We start from the raw sequence: 24,898 nt of genomic DNA, 5'->3' as shown, positions 1-24,898 counted from the left end.
TATCTCCTTCTTTTCCTCCTACCCCTCCTTTCCCCTCTTGCATCTCTGCACTGTCCTCCTAGGTGCTGTTTGAGACTCTGAAATCACAGTTCTGGGATCATTTATTTATGCCAATTTTTTCATGAGGTGGAAGATTGTTTTTTACCTGAGACTTTTTGTGATGGGAAGCTGCTGTCATTTTTCCCATTGATGATTATGCCTTGAGGGACTCATCAGACTTACTGAGTGCTGCATGTAAAATTATCTGTGCTCTTGGGGTGGGTGTCACTGGGAAGCCTTCAGCTTACTGACTGTGGCAAGTCCAGCACATGCCTAGAAGGCAGAGAGTCATAATTAATGGGGAAACTAGGCAGGTAGCACACAGACTGCTCAAGCCATGTACCTTACACAGTCCCTTTCATGGGCCAGGCAGAGAAGGGTCATTATCTCAGTGTTTTCTGGCATATTTGATCCTTAGCATAATTTTATATCCTTAAAAGACAACACCTCAATGATGCACTGACAAGTATTTTTGACTATGTATTCTGTGAGTCTCTTCTGTGGGAAAATCTTTTTGCAGGATGAGCAAAGAAACTGGAGTTGGGAAGAGGCTTGGTGAACTATGGAACGTACTTTAAGCAATTTGGAAAGGTCACATTTATTTGTGATCCTTAAATTGGTTTGTTTGTTCCATCAGAGGAGAGAAAGGATAAAAGGCAGCAGTTCCACTTGAAGGCATTTTACTGCCTAGAGATAAAGAGAAGATGGAGAGGGAATCAGCTTAGATTTTATCCACTGGCGGCATGCTGGGGGGATGGGGGCAGGAGAGGAGGCAGGGACTGTTCCGTCTGAAAGATGCCTGCCCCGTGAAAAGCTGTAACATTTGTTGTTTTTTCCTGATTATCTGTATAGTTCTTATTCATTGTAGAAAACATGGAAAATATGGAAAAGTACCAGGCAGTAAAAGATAGCCATCCTAAATTTTGTCATCCAGAGACAACCATGGGTGGAATTTTGATATACATCTTTCCAGTTATGCAAATACATACATTGTAAGCATAGACTTTCCTTTCCACCAAATTGATCTAATTATCTACATAATTTTATAATTACTTTTTTCAGTTAATTTATTATAATCTTCTTTTGTAATAAAGTCTTCTTCAGCATCAAATGGCTTCTTCCTGCCTAAGATTTCATTTTATAGAAAAAGTACGAGGGGTCTTCAAAAAGTCTGTTGAAAAATGGAAGGAAAAGATAGAAGTAAAAAATATAAACTTTACTTCTCAACATAAGCTCCATCAAGTTCAAGATACTTTTGTAAATGATGATACCAGACATTTAGTCCATCCCTAAAGAACTGAGGATCCTGGGAATTTAACCATGTCAATGCAGTCTTTTTTTACATTATTAACTGAAGAAAAGTGAGTGCCCTTAACAGATTTCTTTAAGATTAGGGGACAAAAAGAAGTTAGAAGGAGCCAAATCAGGACCGTAAGGTGAATGCCTAATGATTTCTCTTTGAAACTCTTGCAAAATTGCCCTTGTTTGATGAGAGGAATGAGCAGGAACATTGTTGTGGTGGAGAAGAACTCTCTGGGCATTTTTCTGCTAAAGCTTTGGCTTTCTCAAAATGCTTTCATAATAACAAGCAGATGTTATCGTTCTTTGGCCCTCTAGAAATCAACAAGCAAAATGCCTTGACCATCCCCATAAACTATTGCCATGACTTTTGCTCTTGTCTGGTCTGCTTTTGCTTTGACTGGACCACTTGCACCTCCTGGCTGTTTTCAAACCGAGGTCTTATCTTGGTAGCCATTGCTTTGATTTTGCTTTGTCTTTGGGATTGTACTGGTAAAGCCATGTTTCATCTTCTGTTACAATTCTTTGAAGAAATACCTCAGGATCTTGATCCCACTTGTTTAAAATTCCCATTGGAAGCTCAGCTGTTGTCTGTAGCTAATCTGTTTGCAATGGTTTTGGCACCCATTGAGTGGAAAGTTTGCTCAACTGTAATTTTTTAGTCGGAATTGTGTAAGCTGAACCAGTTGAGATGTCTATGGTGTTGGCAATTGTTTGTGCCATTAAACACTGTTCCTTTTCAATTAGGGCATGAACAAGATTAATTTTTTCTTGCAAATTGATGTGAACGGTCTGCTGCTGTGGGCTTCATCTTCAACATTGTCTCATCCTTTCTTAAAATGACTTATCCATTTGTAAACTGCTGATTTCTTTGGGGCATTGTTACTATAAACCTTCTGTAATGCGTCAGTGATTTCACCATTCTTCCACCCAAGCTTCACCATAAATTTGTTGTTTGTTCTTGCTTCAATTTCAGTAGCATCCATGTTGCTGTGATAGGAGCTCTTTTCAAACTGATGTCATCCCCTTCTTAGTGCCTCAAACTAGATGCTGTTCAGACATGTTTTTACAAATTAGGATGAGTTTATTTTGGTGCAAATCAATTTTGAAATCCATTCATAGTTTTTTTATAATATACATTTTCCATGAACTTTTTGGAGACCCCTCATATATAAATAAAATTGTAATTTTTTTATCAGTCTTTTATTACTAGGCACTTGTTTGTTTCCTTTTATTTTGATATTATAAATAATGCTGTATTGGATCAACCCTATAAATCTTTTGTTACACAACTCTTGTTCTCAGAATAAATTCTTAAAAGTAAAATTTGCTGGGTTAAAGAAAGTGTGTAGTTTTGAGCATTTTTATAGGTATTCTTAAATTGCACTGCAGAAAAATCCTACCCATTTATAAACAATCTAAGAGAGTGTCTGTTTTCTCAGAACTTATCAAATATTAGGTATTATTATTTTAATAACTTTTGCAAGTTTGATGTATAAAATGTTATTTTACCTTAAATTGCATTTCTTAATTATTGATAATGTTGGATAGTTTTCATAGATTTATTGGCTGTTTGTATTTTTTCTTCTTACCTTCCTTGGGTATTTTTCTTTTGGGGTGTTTATTTTAGTGAAAGCACTTCATCCTTAGCTTTGTTGGGTTCTGTTTTATCCAATGATGAGAATCATGCCCTAATGCTGTATATTTGCCTTGATTAATTTCCAAATCATTTCTGGCTACCCCCTTGATGACAAATGCAAACTATACCTTACCATCTTGAAGAGCAAGGAGACACTCTTGATTTAGGCATTGCCAAAACTGTGTAATTCAGAGGCTGTTGTGTCTATTTCCCCTAAAATGTCTAGGCTGAGGTGCTGATACGATAACCTCATACAGTGGCTTTATACCAATATAGCAAAAGTCAGGCAGTAGAAGAAAGAGATCAGACGTTACTTGCATGAGTTTTGTTTATATTTAGATTTTTATTTATTTAGTTTTCATATGCATGGTGATTCTGCATTTTTTGATTGAACATTCATAAACTATCTGCAAGTATTATCCCTGTTTCTAAGACATGATGAACCCAAGACATGAAAAGTCTAAAGGCTTAGCCCAGTGCCCCTTAGCTTGTCAGTTGCAAAGTTCAGCCATCACTTAATAATGTCATTCCAGATCCCAAAAGGCACCACATTTAGCTTTTTATCTCCTAAACCAGACATTCTTGGAGGTATTTTCTTTTGGTTTGGAGTATGTCCACAAAGCTCAGAGGAGGCCAAGGGGCTGAGGGTGGATATGATATGCTCTGGGCTCTCTGTAAGTTCTAAAATTTTATAGAGCCATTCTGTTGTCGCATGCAGTGCTGATTCTTTTTGGGGATTTGCTGAGGCACATAAACAAGAACTTCCAGATAGACTAGACTGATTTTTTTTTCTATGAGATATGTGCATATGAAATATATATATTCTCTTGAACATCAATTTGAGGAATTCCATCTGATTTGTAAGACCTTCTTTTGAGCAGGCTTTGAACCAAGCAATTGAACTTGGTTATCATGCCTCTATGGCCTCATGAGAGTCACTGAGTTCTTGCTTTACCTGCCACCTTAATCTTTTTTGCTGATGGTTTCTGAGTTTTTTTAATATTGGTTTTATTTTGTTTGAGATATATATCTCCTTTCCTTTTAGATATAGCTCCAAATTAACCAGTCACCAGAAATAATATCCTTAGAATCAGATGAACATATGGGAATAGAGATTGCTCTCAGTATGGTGATACAGCTCTTTGTCACTTTCTTTCCTGTAAGCCTGGTGTGTGTAGCAGCAGGGGTTACAGGCGAGAACCCTTCACACTCATTCAACATATTGTTGCAGAGGGAACAGAAAATTTGGGTTTCACTCATAGCTTGTGTGACTTTAAGGCTACTGTACCGGGTCTTTCAATCAATCAGAGCATTGTGGACCACATGTGGGGTACAGGGTGGGGGGAACAACTGAGAATGTATGTGATCCAACCAACTAGGTCACTGCCCATCAAACACTGCTTTATTTCTACTTCTGTAAGGACTTTGGTCTTTTTTTTTTTTTTTTTTTTTTTTTGGTGTCACCAGGAGGAATTTCACAGAACCTCAGCTTTATTTCTTGTAAAATACAAATTATTTGTAAAAATCCAGTTTACTTAACTCACAGGCTGTATCAAATGAGATAAAATATAGGGAAGATGCTTTTGGTTAACCATAAATAATGGTTAGTTATCATTATATTGATTATTTATTCACTTTTTTAATCAAAAAGTTTTTGAGTACTTATTATGTATCTAACACTCCGGTAGGTAGTGGGGAGATAAAAGCGATCCCTTCTGTTGAAAGACTTTCAGTTTTATTGAAGAAGTTAGCACCCACAGATGCCTCAAGTTAGCTACGTTTAAGATGTGATGCAGATGGTATATAACTTCTTTGGAAAGAGGACTGTGACTTAGAGCTAATGTATTGGGGAGAGATTTCATGGATTAGAACTTGGAAAGGTTCAAAGATCTGGGTACTTGCATAGGAGGGAGACTGGCTGCTAGGCAAAGGCCATTTGTTGGAAGTTTTGTTCCTATTAGGTGTTTGAGATAAAGAGAGTTGTGTTCATATTATTGCTTTAATGAATAGAATATAGAATTTGCCTTCTTAAAATATATGTTAACTGTCTTAGAAAACAGATGTCCAAGGAGTTAAGGAATGTGGCTGCATGGGGTTATGCTCAGATTTAAATCAGCCATCATTAGGTGTAATTTGAGAAAAAGAGAACAGTCTCTCAACAATGGGACAAATGAACGTGCCTCACTATAGGCTTCCCTCAAACTGAATAATATAACTTCATCAGCAAACTGTATACAGGTGGATAAAATACTTTCTGTTAGCCACTGCTTAAAAATCTGAAATGCTCCATCCAGTATGACAGTGACAGGCAAATGCAGAACCTGAGAATGAGCATCCTCTCAGCCATGTAGGTCTGGTAAAGCTCTGGTTCTTTATGTCCTGGAAACCTTCTCAACCTCAGGGTATTAAATAAAGTCAGTTGTCTCTGCCTCACATATGACATGACTACTGATTTAGCTTGGGTCTGAAAGAAATTCCTGAAATCTCACTGGGGAATGGACCAAAAGGCCCTTGACATCCAATCACCAGGAGCCTTCGGCTGAGCTCTGCAGAAAGAGCCACATGCTGCAAGTGTGCAGCGAAAATAATTAAAAAGTGTCCACAGGGAATTAAAAAACAGATGGTTCAGAAACCACTTTGGGGTTTGCAAAAAAGACTTCAGCCCGAATGTAAGGAAGTGGACAAAAAAAAAAAAAAAATCTATGTCAAGGGCAAGTGGACGTAAATTCCTGCTGTGTTTGTCGTGGGTAAACATTACTTCACTCGATGGTAACATCACATCGATCATGGTGTTATCACCTTATACTGTGCATTTCAGAGCTGATCTGTTTTCTTGCTAATAGCTCCATGCTTCTAGGAGATGGTGTTCCTGGCTTCCATTCTGTGAAATGGAGTAAGAGGAACAGGTGGGATGAAAATGCTTCTCTTTTCCCTCAGTTCCTTTGCAACAGGTTGATTGTTTAACAGCTGGAAATAGTAAAAGTGCTCATTTTGGGAAGATGCACATTTTATATAATACTTTGTTGTGATTAATTTTTTTGTCAGTGAATATTAGCTCTGTAGAAAGCCAATGAAGGTACATATAAATAAGCCGGGTTTTACTGATATACACCATGTCTGAGTCAGGGAATACAGTATGTTATGTCTATAGCGTCTTTGTCACAGATTTTCCATTCAAGGGACATAGCTTTTCTCTTCAATTATTTTTAAGACAACAATGGTATAATAAAGTAAAATGAAATGTAAAGTGGCCAGAGCTACATTATGAACGTTTTAATATGCAGACAGTATATTATGACACATAAGGCATGTAAATGGTATTAACAGGAGAAAAATTGTTGCAAAAGTGAACTATTGAAAGTGAATGATATGCTCTTGGCCCAAAGTTGCTTTGATTTAAGGATAAGAGCTTGTAGAAAATCCAAGACTAGCAAGTGTGATTAACCCCTGCACAGCCCCACTGCATAATTCCAAATATGACTTGATTTCAGTTTGTTGCTCCTTTACATATTAGAGCAGTATTTTATATATTTTTTATTTCCGAGGATGATTTAAGGTTGTAACTGAGAATTGACAGTGTGAATTGCTATCTTTTTAAAAAATGTAAATAATTACTTAATATCAGTAAAACTAAATTTTGAAATTATTATTAATAATTTTAAAATATTAATTATTAAATATTATTAAGTCCTTAGACTGAGGATTTACTTTTTTTTGAATCAAGCATGGGTTTATATGTTACCTCCCCAAATATATTTTATTTGAAGCCTGAGACTCTGTTTAGATTTGTATTCTCTGCAAAGCCTATCATAGCATGCTGCACACAGTAGGTGCTTAACCAATACTTGCTTATTGGGTTTGTTGTGACAGGCATCGATAATTTTTTCCAGGTCTCTAATTTTTCCTCCTACCTTGAAAACGATATTTAAAAATAAGACAAAGACTATTTATTACCATTAAAGTATTAAGATTATTTATAACAATAGATCTTTTGTTTTATTATTTCAGTGAGCATTAGCTTTTATTATTGTTCTTGGTAAAGTGTTATTTACCTGGAACTAAAAGGCCTGGATTTTATCTTGGCCCAAGAATGTGTTTAGCCGAGAATGTAATTAGGGGAAATACTTAAGGGATTGTCAATGCAATGTTCTTTTAGCTCTTAAGTAATCCATATCCTGCTAAAATGTTTATCTTTTTTTTTTTTCTCCCCTTCTGACTGCTGGTCCAGGTCCCTTATTTCACGTGAGTCTTTGGCGTCCACGACTTTGAGTCTGACGGAAGGTCAGTCGGCCTTGAGCGTGAAACAAGAGTGGTCTCACGGCCACAGGGCTGTCCCTTCACTCTCCTCCAGCCACGGCTCTCAGAATGGCATTGACCTAGGGGACCTCCTTAGCCTGCCTCCTGGGACATCCATGTCCAGCAATAGTGTCTCTAACCCATTGCCATCCTACCTTTTTGGCATGGAAAATAGCCACTCTCCTTACCCTAGTCCCCGGCACTCATCCACCAGGTCCCATTCGGCCCGCTCCAAGAAGAGAGCACTGTCCTTGTCCCCGCTGTCCGATGGCATCGGGATAGACTTCAATACCATCATTCGCACCTCGCCCACGTCCTTGGTCGCCTACATCAACGGCTCGAGGGCTTCCCCGGCCAACATGTCCCCGCAGCCGGAGGTCTATGGGCATTTCCTGGGGGTGCGCGGCAGCTGCATTCCCCAGCCGTGCCCAGTGCCCGGTGGCCAGAAGGGCGTGCTGGTGGCCAGCGGCGGCCTGGCACTGCCGGCCTACGGCGAGGACGGCGCACTGGAGCACGAGCGCATGCAGCAGCTGGAGCACGGCGGCCTGCAGCCCGGCCTGGTCAACCACACGGTGGTGCAGCACGGCCTGCCCGGCCCCGACATGCTCAAGACCGAGCGCCTGGAGGAGTTCCCCGGCGCCAGCGCCCTGGACCTGGCCCCTGCGCCCCCGCTCCCGCCGCTGCCACCGCCCCAAGGCCCCCCGCCCCCCTACCACGCCCACCCGCACCTGCACCACCCGGAGCTCACGCCCCACGCCCAGCCGCTGGCCCTGGCCCAGGCCACCGTGGAAGACGACGGGGACGTGGACGACGTCGGGGGCAAGCACTGCTGTCGCTGGATAGACTGCAGCGCCTTGTATGACCAGCAGGAGGAACTCGTGCGGCACATCGAGAAGGTCCACATAGACCAGCGCAAAGGGGAAGACTTCACCTGCTTCTGGGCCGGCTGCCCTCGAAGGTACAAGCCCTTCAACGCCCGCTATAAACTGCTGATCCACATGAGGGTCCACTCCGGGGAGAAGCCCAACAAGTGCACGGTGAGTTTCGGAAGCCCGAGGGGCCACCTCTCTTGAAGGCTCGGCCTGCTTTTCATGCATGTGTTTTTCCATGACATTTTCTTCTTTTTGGAGTTTGGAGTATCCACGTGATTGGACTCCTCTTCAGCTTGAGGAGCAGGGGACGTTTTCTTTGATAGTTCCGGCATTATCTCTCCATTTCTAGATTCTCTTCCTCAGAGGTACATGATCCGTCACAGCAGGGGAGGTCGAGCTGCCACACTGTCCAAAATCTTGGAACATGCTGGCCACTCACAAATTTGGGGTTTCCTTAATATGCGTGGATGTGCAAGAGCAGAGGAACACACACTGCACCACCAGCAAGCTTTAGCTCTTTTCCAAGGCAAATATTCAGTGATTTTTCCATCCAATGACTGGGCGAGAATTGGGGTGGGGGGAGAGGGGTCGTTCCAATATTTGGAAAGGAACTTACCACTTAGCAACTTTGGCCAGTAAAAATGTTGCCGTGTGCACCCACATACCTGCACACTGTACCTTCCAAGGTTGCCAGAGTAGTTAATGATTTACAGCCAGCGTAAAGACACCCAGGGGATACCACAGGAGCAGAATCTCACAGGATCTCACCTAATTTTAAGGAGAGGGAATTTCACGGATGGGGTATAAGAGAAAGCCGAGAAGGGAATGTGCCTTTGGTGTTTAAGGAAGTGGGCCTGATATCTTTATTTCCTCCTACCCTCCCTTTCACAACATTCGTTCTGGAACTCTCTCTGTTTCTTGGCAAAATTTACTATTTTTGAATAATATGATTCTTAAATGATTTCACAACCATTTCACACCTCACAGAAACCCTTCGGTTTTACAAGCAGGGCATCACCCCTGGGATCAGAGGATGGCTTTGCACAATCTCAGAGAGCTCACTTAACTCTCGAAAAAAGGAGAACATATGTTTTATATTAGTTTAGATGGACAAGAATATTTCTTTTAGAGTTAAAAATCTGAGAATTCTTTGTACTCCCTGAGTATTGAGTATGGTGCAGGTCACTAAATATGTGCAATATATAAATCGGTTTGAAAAGGAACTTACTTGGACTATGGTGTCCCAGTCGGAGGCCCTTCTTTCTATAGTATGTTATGATGATTAAGAATCTGGACTGTGTTTATGTTTGATTGTAGATTGGCCAAGTTGTCTGATTCATGTAAAAGCAAACCAAACAGGTGATAGTTGTAATGCAAGTATTGGAATCACTTTTTCACCATTCGGTAGGTATTTTTGAAAGAGTTTTAAGAACTTCTGGTGGAATGAAATTGCATTTCTTGTCATTACAGTATGCCCCATGTTGTGATTTTTCTTAAAGGAAAACCTGAAGCTGATACCTTGTGAGAATGCGAGGTTATATGAGTGAAAAGAATAATTACATTCCAGGCGGCAAAACCTTACTCTGTCGCTAGGGTTCTGCATTAAAAATGCCGGAAAGAGACAAGCAATTGAAGGCAATTCCATTTACTCTGTTTGGAACACACCAGCCTCTTGCGAGCAGAAAAAAACATTCAGTCTCAGAAGGAAAACAGTCCAACCTTTTAGTTCTGACTAATCCTGGCTGAAAATAATTTACTGGATTTGGCTTTACTGAAATAAACATAAAAGCTTGAATTATCCAGAAAAATATTTTTTGCATTGCAAAATTAATTTTTGTGCAATAGGATTTCCCCATTTTCCTACTATTCCCAGACTTTGCAAAGACATATAACTTTATAAAGTTGACTTTTGCTAAAGTGCATGGTGAATATTAAAAATAGTTCAGTGAAAGAACAGGCTGAGAGATGAATGCTCGCAGGCCTCTGCATAGCTTTTCATTGTAATGTTCAGGATGTTTATGGGAGGCGATTTTTCTCTCCTACTCTGTCCGCTCCCCACTTTACATGGTCTCTTGGCAAAATTCAGATGGCTAATTTAATAGCGTATGAAATCTAGAACCTCAAAGCATTTACTTACGTATGTTATAATGTAAGTACATGAGGGTACTTCAAAAAGTTCTTGGAAAAATAGAATTAAAAGATAATATGAATCTTTCTGTGAACTTTTTGAAGTTCCCTCGTATATTTATACAAAACAGCATTTCTTAGGAGCTGGCTAATGCTGCAGTTATTATCTTGGGATTATATATTTTTATCAGGAAGACATCTATTTTCATATAAACATTCATATCATGAGCATTATGTCGTCTGAAAACTGTTGTGTGGCTACATGTCATCTGCTTGATTTGTAGAGCCATAGCAAACTGGCGGCAATTAATTTTTGCTGTGAAACTTTAGTTCTCTCAGGTTGTACTCCACGGATAGAAGACATTATGCTTAAAATGGATGCACACCTGAAAAAAGTGCATTTTCTCTGCCTTTTGCAAAACCAATCTTTATGCTCTTGGAACCCGGACTCAAAGAACTGTTGAAACTAAAATGTTTAATCTTCCAATCCTTTAAAATCTGATGGTAGTTGATTCAAAGCTCAAGATCCTTGCCAAGTAAAATGACCACATTCTTCTTTTGGAGATGTGAAGTGATCTTTGGGTTTTTGTGGCTGTGTCACATACTGGAAAGGCGAGGAGCAGTTTAAATTATGAGACCCAGTCCATTTTTGTCTTACGTACATTTAACCGCTATTCATTCTCTGTGTGTGACGTTTAGAGTTAGTCATCATTTTCACTTACTTAGCTTATTGACCCAAAAAAGAGATGATGGCCCCATCATATTTGGTGACCATGACTACAAGCAGCACAAAGAGCTTCTGGGTGTGAGAGGGCTACTTGGTGACAGCTTGCTTACACTAAGAGGCTACCACTGGTGTCCTCCCACGATGCCAAATTCCATTTCCCACATCAGAGAACACATTCTTAGGATCTCTGACCGTGGTTCCCCACGCAGTTTTATCCAGAACCCTGGGATTCAGATCACTCAGGATTCTAGGTGGCACAACTAGGGAAGGATTGTTAATTTATTATTTGATTAACTTTCTGGAAGAGGAGAATGGGTTTTTTTCCTTTTCCCACCCAAATGACTCCACCCTTCTGTAGATCTCATTGCTTCTGTGGAAATCCAAACCAGCTGCTCTCTTTCCAGGCCTGGCCTTGATGGCAGAAATACTCCCAGCCAGTAGCAAAGGCCCTAAGAAGTAAAGGCCTCACAGACAGACCTCAGCTTAATCAGAAACTGGGATATGGCAATGTTGTGTTAAAAAATGCCCGAGTGCATTCACTGCTGTCTGTTAACTAAATTAGTTTCTAGATGCTGAATCATTCTATTTTGACCTTCCTGAGCCAATCTCAATGTTGGTTAATCTTGGAATTATCAAAACTATTGAGCATTCCCAGGTGTAACTTTGTGGAATTCTATTAAGTTTTTCTAGGATGGTCATGTTCCAGGTTTTTCAGTCAGAAGAAGTCATGGAATCTCTGAGTTTGTCTCTTTCCCAAAACCCTGTTTCATGTTCCTAAAAGGACAACATAAAGTGTAACCCAAAACCATAGGAGTACACTAACCAGCCCTAACAGTATCCATAGTAATGGTTCCAACAGAGCACACGCTGAGAATGTTTTTACAGTAGGTCTTTTTGTCCTTAAGTTGAAGAGTGTGCAGCGACTGGGTAGTGTTCCCAGGAAGGTGTGTTCTGAATGAGATCAGGCACGCTCTGCCTGCGAGTGCCTCTCATGAGAGAGTCTATCTGATCGGGCAGAGAGAGCAGGATACCGGGTTCTGTGCCAGGAGCAGAAACACCATGACTTGCCTCCATGCACAATTGAAAGCAGTTGTGCTGGGAGGTTAGGGAGTGTTAATAAGAGAATTAGGGGGAATTGTGGGTTGCCACTTAAATTTTGCTTATTTTTCCTGGATGAATTTTATCCAATAGCAAAAAGGAATTTTGCAAAACTTTTACCCACCCACAGATTTTCATGAAAATGTCACTGACCAAAGACAGTTTTGAATTTTGTATGAATTGACTCATTTCTCCACAGGCATTTTGCCTGGCAAAATCCAGAATATTTGCTTTGGCTTGGATATTGGGCAGTTTGCTTTTTAAGTAACATTGGATTATGAATACAAGAAAATAAATACAGAGCTGGGGCTGTGTCCCCATTCCTTTTTACAGCCCGATGTATGAGTTCATGGCCAGTTTTAGCCATATAAGACATTTCTTGACGAAAAGTAAATTCATTGTAAGCTGTGGAAGATGGTTTTTTTTTCACATCTTTTATTTTGCTATTTTGATAAGACTTGGCATTGATGAGGTGACCACGAGGGACCTTGGGGGAAATATCATCTGAGTACAGCTATTAATTACTACTTCACAATCCTCATATTGGCAAAAATAAAGTCTTAATAATACCAAGTATTGATAAGGGTATGGAGAACGGGGAATACTTTAACATTGCTGGAGAGAGTAAATTGGTGTAACCACTTTGGAGATCAATTTGAGAATATCAAGTAAAGTTAAAGATGAGCATATCCAACAATACCATGTCTAAGTGTCTACCCCACAGGAACTGTTACGTAGATGGCAGGAGACAACAAAAAGGTGTTCATTGCATCTCTGTTTAAAAAAAAGTGTAAATAACCTAACTGTTCAAGATAAAGTAAGTCAATAAATTGTGGTTTATTTCTAATAAAATATTGTAAAGGAGTTTAAAATTATACATATATACACACATACTCACACACACGTATACCAACATAGATAAATCTCAAAAAGCAATGCTGAGTGAAAAAATTATATGACATAGGGCATATGCAGTATAATACAATTTGTGTACACACTGAGTGATTTTACATAGCTGTTGTAGATAAATAATTATGTAAACAATAAATCATGTGGCCAGGGTAATCAGTAACCTTAGGATAGTGGATACTTCTAGAGAGGAAAGAAATAGGAAGAAATGGGAGGTGGGGATTTTGCTTTATCTTTTTTCCAAAGAGAGGGAGAACTGAAACAAATATAGCAAAATATTAATTTTTTTTAACGTGGTGGTAATATAGGTGTCATAGGTGTCTGTTCTGTTTTGTATACTTCGCTGCCTGTTTGAAATATTTCATAACTATAAGTATATATTTTTATCTAAACATAAAAGAAAATCAATTAGTATAACACTCCAGTTCCCTTCCACACAAACCATTTTTCAGATGAGAACGAAGCCTAGAGAAATTGATTTTTCCAAGACTATTAAGTTGTTTGGCTATTCCCTACTTAGAGGCTCTAAGGCTGTGGTTCTTAACCTTGGCTGACATTGGAATCACTTGGAGAGCTTTACAAAGTCCTGGTACCTGGGAACCACCCCCAGAGTTTGTGATGTGATTGTTCTGGGGTGCAGCTCCCCAGGTAATTCTAATGAGCAGCAAGGCAGAGAACCAGTACTCTAAAAGCTTCCAGGTTCTGACCTAGAGCTCTAGGTACATAACGGCAGAGAGACCCTGTCATTTCAGATTAGGTGTAGGGAGGCAGTATTTAGTAGAGTACATCTTCATTATCATCAATGTCCTGACAATGATTTAGGGTAGTTTACTGTTCCCCTGGAATAAAATTCAGAGACAAGAGAGAAGAAGAGATTAGAGTGACTGGTAGTGGCAGAGGCTTTCGATTGAGTGGCCGTTTCGTGTTCGGAGTACCCTGTCTCTATATTAGTAGTTAAAGGCTGGGATGAGACCTGTGCTGAACTATACGAGGGTACTTCAAAAAGTTCATGGAAAGATTTATATTATCTTTTAATTCAATTTTTTCCGTGGACTTTTTGAAGTACGTTCGTATGTGTATCTTTACTACCTCTTTGTCTCCCTGAGTTGAAAGTGGAACTGACAAATCTGTCATGTCTTTCCCATTTTTAAAGGTAAGTTAGAGTGCTCTCCCTTCCAAATACAGTGCAGCCTTTCTGTTCTTAATATATACGATCTTCAAAACATTTTTGCTACTATGGACATTTCTGAAGAGTTGGTAAATTACCCAAATATTGGATTTTCTCTTTTATCAAATCTGGCTGATGTGATTAAATAAATAAAATTAAGATTAATATCCTCTTTGTCTCTTGAGGCTGAAAAACCACCCGTGAAACATCTGGTAAAGATCAGAGAGAGTGTTGCTTCCAAATTGTATCCCACAAGGCAACAGTCTGTCAAATATTGAATGCAAACTTAATGATTTTAAAAAATAAAATCCAATCTCAAAATTTTTTTCTAGCGATTTTACATAAGAAAGAGATACAAACGTGTTTAACTATGTATATACATGCTCAACATACTGTAGACGTATATACATATATGTCACCATAAATTAAAAATCCCTTAATATAGGTAAAAGCAAAACCACAGAAATTCTCATCAGATGGGGAATTGAGCACGTCTATAAGGTGTCTGTCAAATCGGATTTCACATCCCAAAACACAGTTTAGAAACCTGCCATTTAGTAGTGGTTTAATCTGATTTGCCTTTAGAAGTATTTAATCCAGTTTACCTGGGGAACTGGCCTTTCATGAACTATGTCCTGAAAATAAATTCATAGCAGATTTGGGCAAATGTTTCAAAGCAAACGGTGGTTTATGTTTCTTTGCCCTGTGATTCTAGGATTAATGAAAAACAATAGATAATGAGAGAAACCCTAAGAGGTTAAATATTTGAGGCTTTATCCTCATTAAAGAAAATCATTAACTACATGATGGTTAATGTTCCTTTTAGTTCATATTTGTTTTGTGGTTTTTCTCTAAATTCATGCCCTGAAATAATGCTTTTAAAATTAGAAAGAATTATGTAAATCTTTTCATAAATGATCTGATTAAGGGAATGTATGGCAAACCTTTTGAGGTTTCTTCTTATACAGATTTTAAAATGTACTTTTCTTAGTTCTTTCAGACTGCACCAGTGTGGAAAATTAGTTTGACAATTTATTAGAAGCATCTTTTATGACCTTTGGAATATTTCTTGATTACTTTCTCTTTGAGTGGCCTTGTTGACATCTCTGAGTCCGGATAGAATCTGAGTGTGTAGAGGGAAAGACCAAACACATTTATTTTTCAAAAAAAGAAAAAAAAATTCTGATTCTCTTTGATCTTTCAGAAATATTTTCTCTAAGTTCTGGGTAGAATGATTTGGAAAAGAGATATTTATTATTTTTTTCCAGGCAGATTTTTTAGTTTCTACTGTAATTACTGAGTCAGGGCTTCTAAATTATCAATAAGACAATGATGTTGTAACCCCGGGCGGTGGATGTGTAGCTGGTGAACCCAGAATCTTGCAGGACAGGCCTGATTCCACATCTGCTCTAACTCTGCGCAGCCACATGTCCCTCATCCAGAGGGGAGACCTGTCACTCTAATAGTGTCATCATTCATATGAAGTTTGGTGTAGATAGGAATTTGGTGAGAAAGTGGAATAAAACCTGTGTGTTCTCATTTTGCAACACAGTATCTATTTTTATTTTGGTGGGCGATAGGTATTGGCCTTGAGTAGAGAGAATAGCTAATCCTTTAAAAGGATAATTTTGAAAAATTTTTAAAAAACGATTAATTTGAAAAGTTGTTGAGAAATTGGAAAATGAGATGACCAGATTCTTGGTAGGCAGGGACAATATGCTTGAGTATATATACCCAATGCTCCAAACTTAGAGTGCCCATATAATATATTATTAAAATTGGTACACTTTTGAGAGTAAAAGGGATTTTTATCTCACTGTAATAACAGTCTAAACAGGATTCTCCTGGGAAAGTAGGGATGTGTCCACCCAATGCATGCTCATTCATACATTTGTTCACTGAGTGCAGACCGTGTGCCACACCCTGTCCTGGAAGCTGGGGGACCTAGAAATAAATAAGACATTCCCTTGAGGAGCTCACAATCTTCTAGGGTGGACAGCTGTGCAGATAGTAAAACAAGGGCTATGATATAGGTCTATGCAGACTGTTTTAATGGGAAAACAGGGGAAGAAGTTCCCAACTATGCCTGTAGCATTTGGGCAGATGTATTAGTCCTTTTTTGTGTAGCTATAACAGAATCCCTGAGAATGGGTAATTTTTAAAGAAAAGAGGTTCATTTGGCTCACAATTCTGGGACAGCTGCATCCGGCACGGGCCTCAGGCTGTTTCTATTCATGGTGGAAAGTGGCAGGCAGCCGGGGTGCTGGTGCAAGATCACATGGTGAGAGAGAGAGAGAGAGCGAGCATGCCAGGCTCTTTTTAACAACCAACCTTGCAGGAACTAATAGAGCAAGAACCCACTCACTCATCCCCCTCCCTTCCCGCCCCTCTCCTCCCCCCGCCCCCATTAATCTGTTTCTCAGTGATCCACCCCCATGACCCAAACAGCTCCCAACACTGCCACTTTGGGGATCAGATTTCAACATGAGCTTTGGAGGGGACAAACATATCCGAAGTACATCAGGATGCTTCTTAGAGAAGGTGACTGTATCTTGAAAGAAAAGAGTAATTTTTGCAGAGAAGGGAAAGGAGCCATCCAGGCCCAGGCACCACAGTGTGCTATAGCACAGGGGTATGAAAGAGCCCAGAACAAGGAACAGTCCCCAAGTAGTTTGATAGTCCAAGACTAGGTAGGAGTGGGAAGGGAGGGGAAGGAGTCATGAAGGACTTTTATTATCAAATAGGATTAATGTTATTAAAATTTGAAGGAATTACAAACTTAGTTAATATAAATATAAATCTAGTTAATACAAAACAAATCTTAGGAGGTAGCGTCATTGAGGTAGCAGGCACAGCGTTTTGTGAAGTAAAACTTTGACCTCCCCAAACCATCTCCATTATTTCTTAAAATGTACATTTTAATTCTTCCTTAAAACCAGTCTCTTGGCAGCTACCATACGAAACACATTTTTCTTATGCCAAGTGATCAGCCAGGGAAACACATAGATGGAGACCAGCATGAAAGCATTTTCTGTTGTGGACTTTAAAGAAAAAAATTAAAAACCTGGGGAAAACTAGAGACCAAAGCTATTTGATCAATTATGTTGAATGATTAAGATGTGGACAGAGGCTGCATACATTATCCTGTGTATGAGTAGCTTTCCATTAGTTAAATATTTCCTTTTATAATCTATAAAGAGAGTGCAGTACTGTTAAACAAAGGTCTGGACTGCCGCTTGTAATGCTGGGCTTGTCAGCCCTTTCAAGAGTTTTCCCCCCACTGCTGAGATTCACTTTGGATTTTTTTTTTCTGCTCAGACTGAATTAATACAAAACAGAGATGAATGCTTGAGGTGTTTAGAGGAGTGCAAATTAAATAAATTCTCATCAAAAATAGCACCTGTTCCCAGTGACTCCATCCAGAACACTGTAGGGCCCCAAGCCTCTCTAGCCTGAGAAAGGTGGGGTGAAAGGAAGTCTCACCTTTCGTTGCATGAGCTTCCTGCTCTAGCAGCACGAGTCTCACCAGAGTCCGAACCATCCAAGGTCAGGTCATTTGCCTGCGTGACCAGAGAGCACAGCTGAGAGCCCATGTCAGCGGACTCAGGCATTCGGAGTGTTCCAGGTTGGGCATCTGATTGGCCCTGTATCCTTGCTCTTAAAATTCATGAGGCAGCTTCTCAGGCTTGTCTCCCCAGAACAATTTGTTTTCTTGTGTTTTAGAATGTTTATTTGAAAGTGCTTTAATTTTTAAGTTGGGACCTGCACATTGGGCCTGTGGAGTGTGTCCTTTGATGAGAAATACTGCCACAGCTGAGCTCTGTCCTTTGCCACTCCCTTCCCCCACCCCAGTCACAATTTCTAGTGTGAAAGGTGCCCAGAAAAGATCAGGTGATGCTTTCTTAGCTAAGAGAATGAATTTGGGGTTGAGGGAACAGTTGTAATGAAGGGAAATTGGGGGACCCAGCCTTCAACAAAATTCTGGAGTAGAAATTTGTTTCCCTTCTCATCTGTGGGGACCCTACTGTCTCTCCTGTTGGAGTTTCCATGCTGCCCCAAGGACCCCTGCCTCTTCACTCCTTATTTTTCATCTCCACCTATTTGAGGCTTGTTTTGGGGAAATAACTTTGGGAAAGTCAAAGTCATACATATCATGGTGAGTGGCAGGGAAAAGATTCAGTGAGCTGACCCTCCCAGGGCAGCTACATTTTGACTAGGAAAGAAGTATTAACTCTCATCCCTAGACCAGAAACTCTTTCAGGGAAATGGAGGGGAAAGAAAATGTTACAAATTCTGAGCTACTAGATTGGTTTAGTCCTCACTGTAGTCCTCAGAGTAATTTGTGATTCACTCTGTTCTTTCTGCTACATTACTCAAAGCATTTTTTGCCTTTGAGTCCTACCCACAGCAACTGGCACAATGATTAACACAGTAGATCTCAAATATATATATAATATATATATATATATTATATATATATTTACTATATAAAATATATGTATCAATGAGGATACTTTAAAAAGCTTGTGGGAAAATAGAATTAAGAGACTATATGAGTCCTTCCATGAACTTTTGAGTACCCTCATACTTTCTCTCTCTCTCTCTCTCTCATACAGACAAACAAACACACACATTCTGTTATTTTTACTTGTGTGAAGATTTGAAATTCCCCATGATAAAAAGTTAAAAATAAATTAAAAAAATTTTTGAGTGAATTCATAGGAAGGAAAAGAGCAGTTTGTTTTCCGCAGCTCCTCCGAAAATGATGCCAGCTATTTTTTTTCCCCTTAGGTAACCTGTGCTCTACTGATCTGAAAGCAAATTAATGTTTTCCGTTGCTCTCGAAGGTCTCTGATATCACTCTGCTTAAGAGTGAGATGAGAGATATTCTTAGGCAGTAACATGATATTTGAAAAGGCAAATGATAAGAAGGGAGCATTGCTGGAATATATTAAGATAATCTAAACTCTGGAACAGACAACCCCAAATCTCAGTGGCTTGATATGATAAAGATTTATTTCTTGTCCACATTCTAATATAGCTAGCTCCTTGCTATCGTACAGGGACTCGGGATCCTTCAGTCTGATGGCTCTGCAGTCTGAGTCTAGGGTGATAGACAGGCTGTTGAGGATTGTGGAGAAGGTTTTAGGAGCCAACAGAGAAATGGCACGTTTCACTTCTTCCCACATCCCATTGGGCAGAACTCAGTCACATGACCCCAGTGAACTGCAAGGGAAGCTGGGAAGTGTGGTCTTCTTATATATCCAGAAGGAAATGTAAACACAGAGTATTGGTGAGCACAGAGAATGGTGTCTGTCATAGGGAACTAGAAGTGCCCCCTGCTTCACCCCAACTTACCTGGTTCTCTATTTCCCCTTGAAAAGAAGAAACATTTCAGTCTTGATCTTTGAGCTTTCACCAGTGGCAACCCTGTCTCATCAAAGTGCTTTTGTTAAAGACCATTTCTACTTTTCTTATCAGTGCTGGCTCCTATAACTTGCCTTTCAGCTTACTAAATCTTTCCCAGCCCAACCATTTTTTTCTTATTTACTCTCCAAGGATACCATTGCCATACAGTCACCACTGCTGGGAAAACTCTCCTTATCTCAAGGGGGTTGCTCAGTTTTTCCCACCTTGTCCTAATTACATGTTCTTGGTGCAGCATTCCACACTGCTCATCATCTTTTAAGTCATGAGGATGTGTGATGTCTTCCTGTCCCACAGGCACTCACCCATAAGGGAGATCTGCTCATTATCAGGGGCAGGATCATAAATGAATCACTGAGATCTACCATGGTGCACAGAAATTTGGTGTGAAGGGATATTTTCCTAAGACCCCAAAACACAATATTCCCATCTGTTCATAAAGTAGCTTATTAGATACACACAGTGTGGTCATAAATGTGCTTCTATTCTCTGAATACTTGATTTTGGTCATAAACTGGCATATACTCAAGGAAAAATTGACAATGTGCCTCTATGGACACTTTTGATCCATTTCCATAAGTATATTCAAACAAAATGAAATTGCCTGGCTCTTTATAATATGTCCTTTAGTGTTCCTAAGCTTGCAAAATTACCCCCAAGGATGACAAATTGTAAACATCGTACAATAGCACAACCCTGGTTCAAGGCCTGTCTCAGTGTTCTGCCGACATTCACCCTTCCTAGAAACGTTTAAAGTGTTTTAGGAAAATGAAGCTAGGCAAACAAGCTTATCAGGAGCGACAATAAAAAAAAATCATTGATTCTAATTAGTAGGCGTCACATATACAGAAACAAAGCTGCTTTTGTGTAGAGAGAAGTCTCCCTGCTCTCTGAAACACATGGAGTGCTTTCCAGTGGTTTTAGATAATCACACTGACAAAGTTTCAGGGCCCTGACCTTTTGGCCCATCTCATGTGATTCAGCTATACTTGTTGAAACTTGCCTAAGGTGTTGGTGGGAGGTGTGCTGGGATACAAGTTGTTATAAAGGTGTGACAATTGGACAGGTGCTGTTTGCTTCTGAAAGCATCGTGAATTGAGGTGGAAAGTATTCAGGTCCTCAAGGCAAAGATTGAGTTTATTGTAATTATCTCTGGTTGTCCCTCCTGGCAGCTAGTGTTTCCCCCAACAGCCCAGTGCATTGACCTACTGCTGGTGAAGACTCCAGCTTCTCACTGTCTGGGTAACCCTGATCCCATTCCATTGTGTGCCCTGTGAAGGCCAGCATTAGATTATGACCTTGGTTTAATACTGGCCCATAGAATGGGGCCTTTGTGATGCAACCAGTCAAGGAAGGGGCTGCATAGTCTGAACAAATAATGGAGAAATCACCCTAATTGCTTACTCCATTGAAGTAAGTAAATCCAAATCAGTGACTGTGTCACTGTCACTTTTCTTGAATTCAGAACTTCAGAAAAAATGAATTTCACTAGACCACAGGGTCAGGAACATAGATCTTGGTAAATCAATGGGCAATTTAGGTTTAAAATTAAGAGTACATATTGACCATTTGCAGTGTCAATGATTTATTTTTAAGGAGGACTTTTATAAAAGGCATTTTTAGTTGCTTGATTGTACATCTCCTCCAAAGATTGGCTTGCTAATTACCATCAGTGAGTAATAGGGGTTGCCAAAAAAAAAAAAAAAAAAATTCCCATTGTGTTCCAAAGGAACGATGCTGCCAAGTGTCTTGACAGGCTCCTGCTGTACTTGTCAAACAGCTGTGCCTGGGAGTGAAGTTTTGAAGTTGGATTCTCACTTAGCCGAGATTAGAATAGGCTTAATTGAAGGTGTCTGCAAGGAGGGACAATTTCAAATTCTTACATACAGAATTTATGCGTTTCTAAAAAATATTTTACTGACCATCTCTAAATCACTTTGTCTCCTTCATTTTCACTCAGGTGTATTCAAAAGAGAAAAGGAAATAAAAGAAAATTGTTCTAATATGGAAAGAAATTCTAAGATTATTTGTGTAATTGCTTCACTTAAAGAAATTTTAGGTATTTAAATATTTGGCATATATTTATATTTTAATGTAGACCCACTCATCTAATTACAGGTGTGCATGTTCTGCATCCTCTCTGTGGTCTCTAAAAGTGACCCTCAGGTGCAAAACAGAAGGAAAGGTCTCTGATGACTATCTCTACTTACTGAACCACTTACTGAGCAACTGTTTCATGCTGGTCACTCTTCTAGGCACTGGGGATTCAGCAATGAACAGATCAGACCAAAGACTCCCTGTCCTCCTGGAGCTTACACACTAGAGGGGGAAGATAATAAATAATGATGATATCTGGGGGAAGAAATTTCCAGGCACAGAGAATAGCAAGTGCAAAGGCTTTGAGGCAGGAGTATTGGCCTGGTGTGTTCTAGAAACTCCAAAGAGTCCAGGGTGGCTGGAGTGGAGTGAATAGGAAGGAGAGAAGAGGGGGTGAGGGAAAAAAATGGGGGGCTCCATAGTTTAGGGCCTCGGAGCCCACTGAAAAGATGATTTTGAGTAGAGGAATGGTAGGATCTGACTTATGTCTTAATAGAATCACTGAGCGCTGTGTGGAGAGTAGGTGGGGGGGGTGGGCACAAGGAGAAGTGGGAGGGCAAAGCTCCAGGACTGGGATTGCCACGATAGCCTTGTATCTGGACCTCCTGCTCAAGGTCTCCTGGTGGAAGTTGGGATAAACAGTTGGATTCTGGCTAAACAAACATATGGCCATACCTGCCAGAATTTCCTAACGGATTGGATATAGGGTGGTGTGGGAGACAGAAGTGTCAGGCTTGGCTTGTGACCTTTAACTGACAAGCAGGAGGATATGGGAGATTAGGGGAGGAAACAGTGTGTTTAATTTTGAACTTGTTAAGTTTCAGGAGCCTGTTAGACATTAAAATGGGAAGTCGAAATCAGAGGAGAAGTCCAGACTGGTACAATTTGGGAGGTCACCTGTGAATAGATAGTATTTAATGTTACGAGATTGGCTGACCTAATCTAAAGTGAAATGAGACTTAGAGTCATGACAAGATTGTTGTGTAAAGTCTGAATTCCATAGGGGGTGAGTGAAAGGAGACAGGAGCAGTAGAAGCAGCGAGTTCCTCTTTACCAGGCACCTTGTGTCTTCTTTGCCTTGTTATCTCCTTTGCTCTGCTACGTGTACCAACCACACCTCCAGTGTGCTTAAGAAGATTCCAAGAGGCCATTGAAAGGAAAATGTTAGGGTTGAAGAGGTTGTTCCAAGTTGATCTGCCATTGAAATACCTATATCTTATGCTTCCAGACCTGAAGGTGGGCAGACAGAAAACAAGGATGACATGCCCCAAGAGAATAAATTGATTTCTGCCATCATGGTCTTATGCTTTTGACACTGTGGGCATTAACAACAGGATGCTTACATCTTAGTTTCTACAGAACTTAACAGTGTGTAAGCAGACACTCTTAAGAAACAGCATGAAGTCAGTTCTACCATTAGGGTGACATGGGGGGGACAGGAAGCCCAGAAACAGACTGGTGACATCTTCTTGATCAGTGTGTGTTCAGGGGTTTTGAACTGTAATGGAGAGTTTTCTTTTACTTTTCCAACACTGAGAGTCTAAGATTTTGTCTTTTAATAAATTCATCTCTCAGTAAATCTGATGGTATCTGTGTTCGGGGATGCATCTTCTCAGTTGCCTGGCTGACTTCTACTGAGAGGGCCTGCTCCAGTAGCGTCGCCAGGTGTTGACGAGGAGCAGTATGCTCCAGCTGCTGGCTGCAAGGTCTCATGGGCTGTACCCAGGTTCACATTCTGAATGTGTATGTGGCATGAAAGGCTCTGATGCTGTTCTTCCCCAGTGAAGCCCAATGAGTCTGTGGGAATAATTTTAATATTAAGGCTACACAGTTATATTTCTTCTTACTGTAGAAACAGCTTAATGACAAACCTTTTGTGTACCGTGTGTTGAATTTGTTTACTGTGGATTATGATAGCTTGGGAGTAAAACCTTACTTTTTAGCTTCTGGAAAAGTTTGAGATGTTCATGTTTATGGCAGTGGAGTTTTCTTGGCTCCGGTGGGATGTCTCTTGTGTTTGACTTTACTGTTGTGTCACGTCTAGAGATGTGATAGGGATTTTTTTCTTTTTAAGTGTATTTTTCCCTTCTATTACCTCCCATCTCTCCTCCTCTTCCTAGCTCTACTTATTCCCTTTTCTTTTCTTTCTCCACAAAGCTCTTGACATAACAGCAAAGAGAAAATGGAGGTTGCAGCGGAGCTTAGAATCTCTTTGTAAATATAACTCTGTGTGTGTGTGTGTGTGTGTGTGTGTGTGTGTGTGTGTGAGTGTGTGTTTTCTGTCCAGTGACTGTGAAAGAAAGCACATTCAGTGCTTAAAAACAGTGACATTTAATATTTAAGTCTGTCTTAGGGAGTATATATCTATTTGGGGACTACCTTATATTCTTTAGTAAAGTGTGCTGTCCTGCTGGTTAGGGCAGTGCTTTGTAACGTCAGCACTGTTGACATTTTGGACTTTTGGACTAGGTGATTCTTTGCTGATGAAGGGCTCACTTGGGCATTGCAGGTTGTTTAGCTGCATCCTGGCCTCTATCCACTAGATGCCAATAGTACCCCTTCCATCCCCATTAGTGACAAAAAAGTGTTTTTAGGCATTGCTATATATCTCCTGGCGGAAAAATTGTCTCTGGTTGAGAACCACTGGGTTAGGGAAATCTGAATGTATAAGCCTTATTCAGGTAGAGATAGAGCAATTAAAACAACTTCACTTGGCACTGCCATGTGAGGCCCCTGGCCATGACCCCTGCAACTCCTGATGACCACTTGATGGGGGAACTAATCCTTTATGCTTCCAAGATTGTACTAGTAAGGGATGTAATTTAGTTAACAGTAAGATTTCCTTTTATTGAAATACTAATATAAATGGAGGATTAGTTCCCTGTCCTACAAGAATGGTTGTGTTAGGGCAAAAATAGTGCAATATTTTAAGCCAGAATTCTAGCCGTAGCTGAGAATAATCCCCACCAATGATCAATTTCTCACCAATTTCAGTATTCATAGTGAAACCATAATGTACAGAAACTTAGAGGTCCAAGTTTATAGTTTTACTGTGTCTGTACCCTCGGATGCTCTGCCTCTCAGTTTGAGTGAAGCCCAGTTCACTCTTCCATTTAGAATAAGTCATCAAAAGGTTACACTTTTGGTGCCCAAGATAGTGCTAGATATAATGACTCATTAACAGGAAAGGGAGTTCTTTT

General features: G+C 40.0%; 1 protein-coding gene across 4 annotated transcripts in view; it reads left to right on the top strand.

Moving 5' to 3' along the window:
* GLIS3 (GLIS family zinc finger 3) overlaps window positions 1-24,898 on the top strand; it is a 450,792-nt gene that overhangs the window by 143,310 nt on the left and 282,584 nt on the right. For all 4 annotated transcript variants that reach the window (XM_063081158.1, XM_063081159.1, XM_063081160.1 and 1 more), the window contains one exon: window positions 7,206-8,310. In XM_063081158.1, the coding sequence (XP_062937228.1) occupies window positions 7,206-8,310 (1,105 nt within the window). The remainder of the gene's footprint in view (window positions 1-7,205; window positions 8,311-24,898) is intronic.

Source organism: Cynocephalus volans, chromosome 16, assembly GCF_027409185.1.
Source record: "Cynocephalus volans isolate mCynVol1 chromosome 16, mCynVol1.pri, whole genome shotgun sequence".
Lineage (NCBI taxonomy): Eukaryota > Metazoa > Chordata > Mammalia > Dermoptera > Cynocephalidae > Cynocephalus > Cynocephalus volans.
The sequence above is the reverse complement of the archived record's forward strand: the minus strand, read 5'-3'. Positions and strand labels throughout refer to the sequence as shown.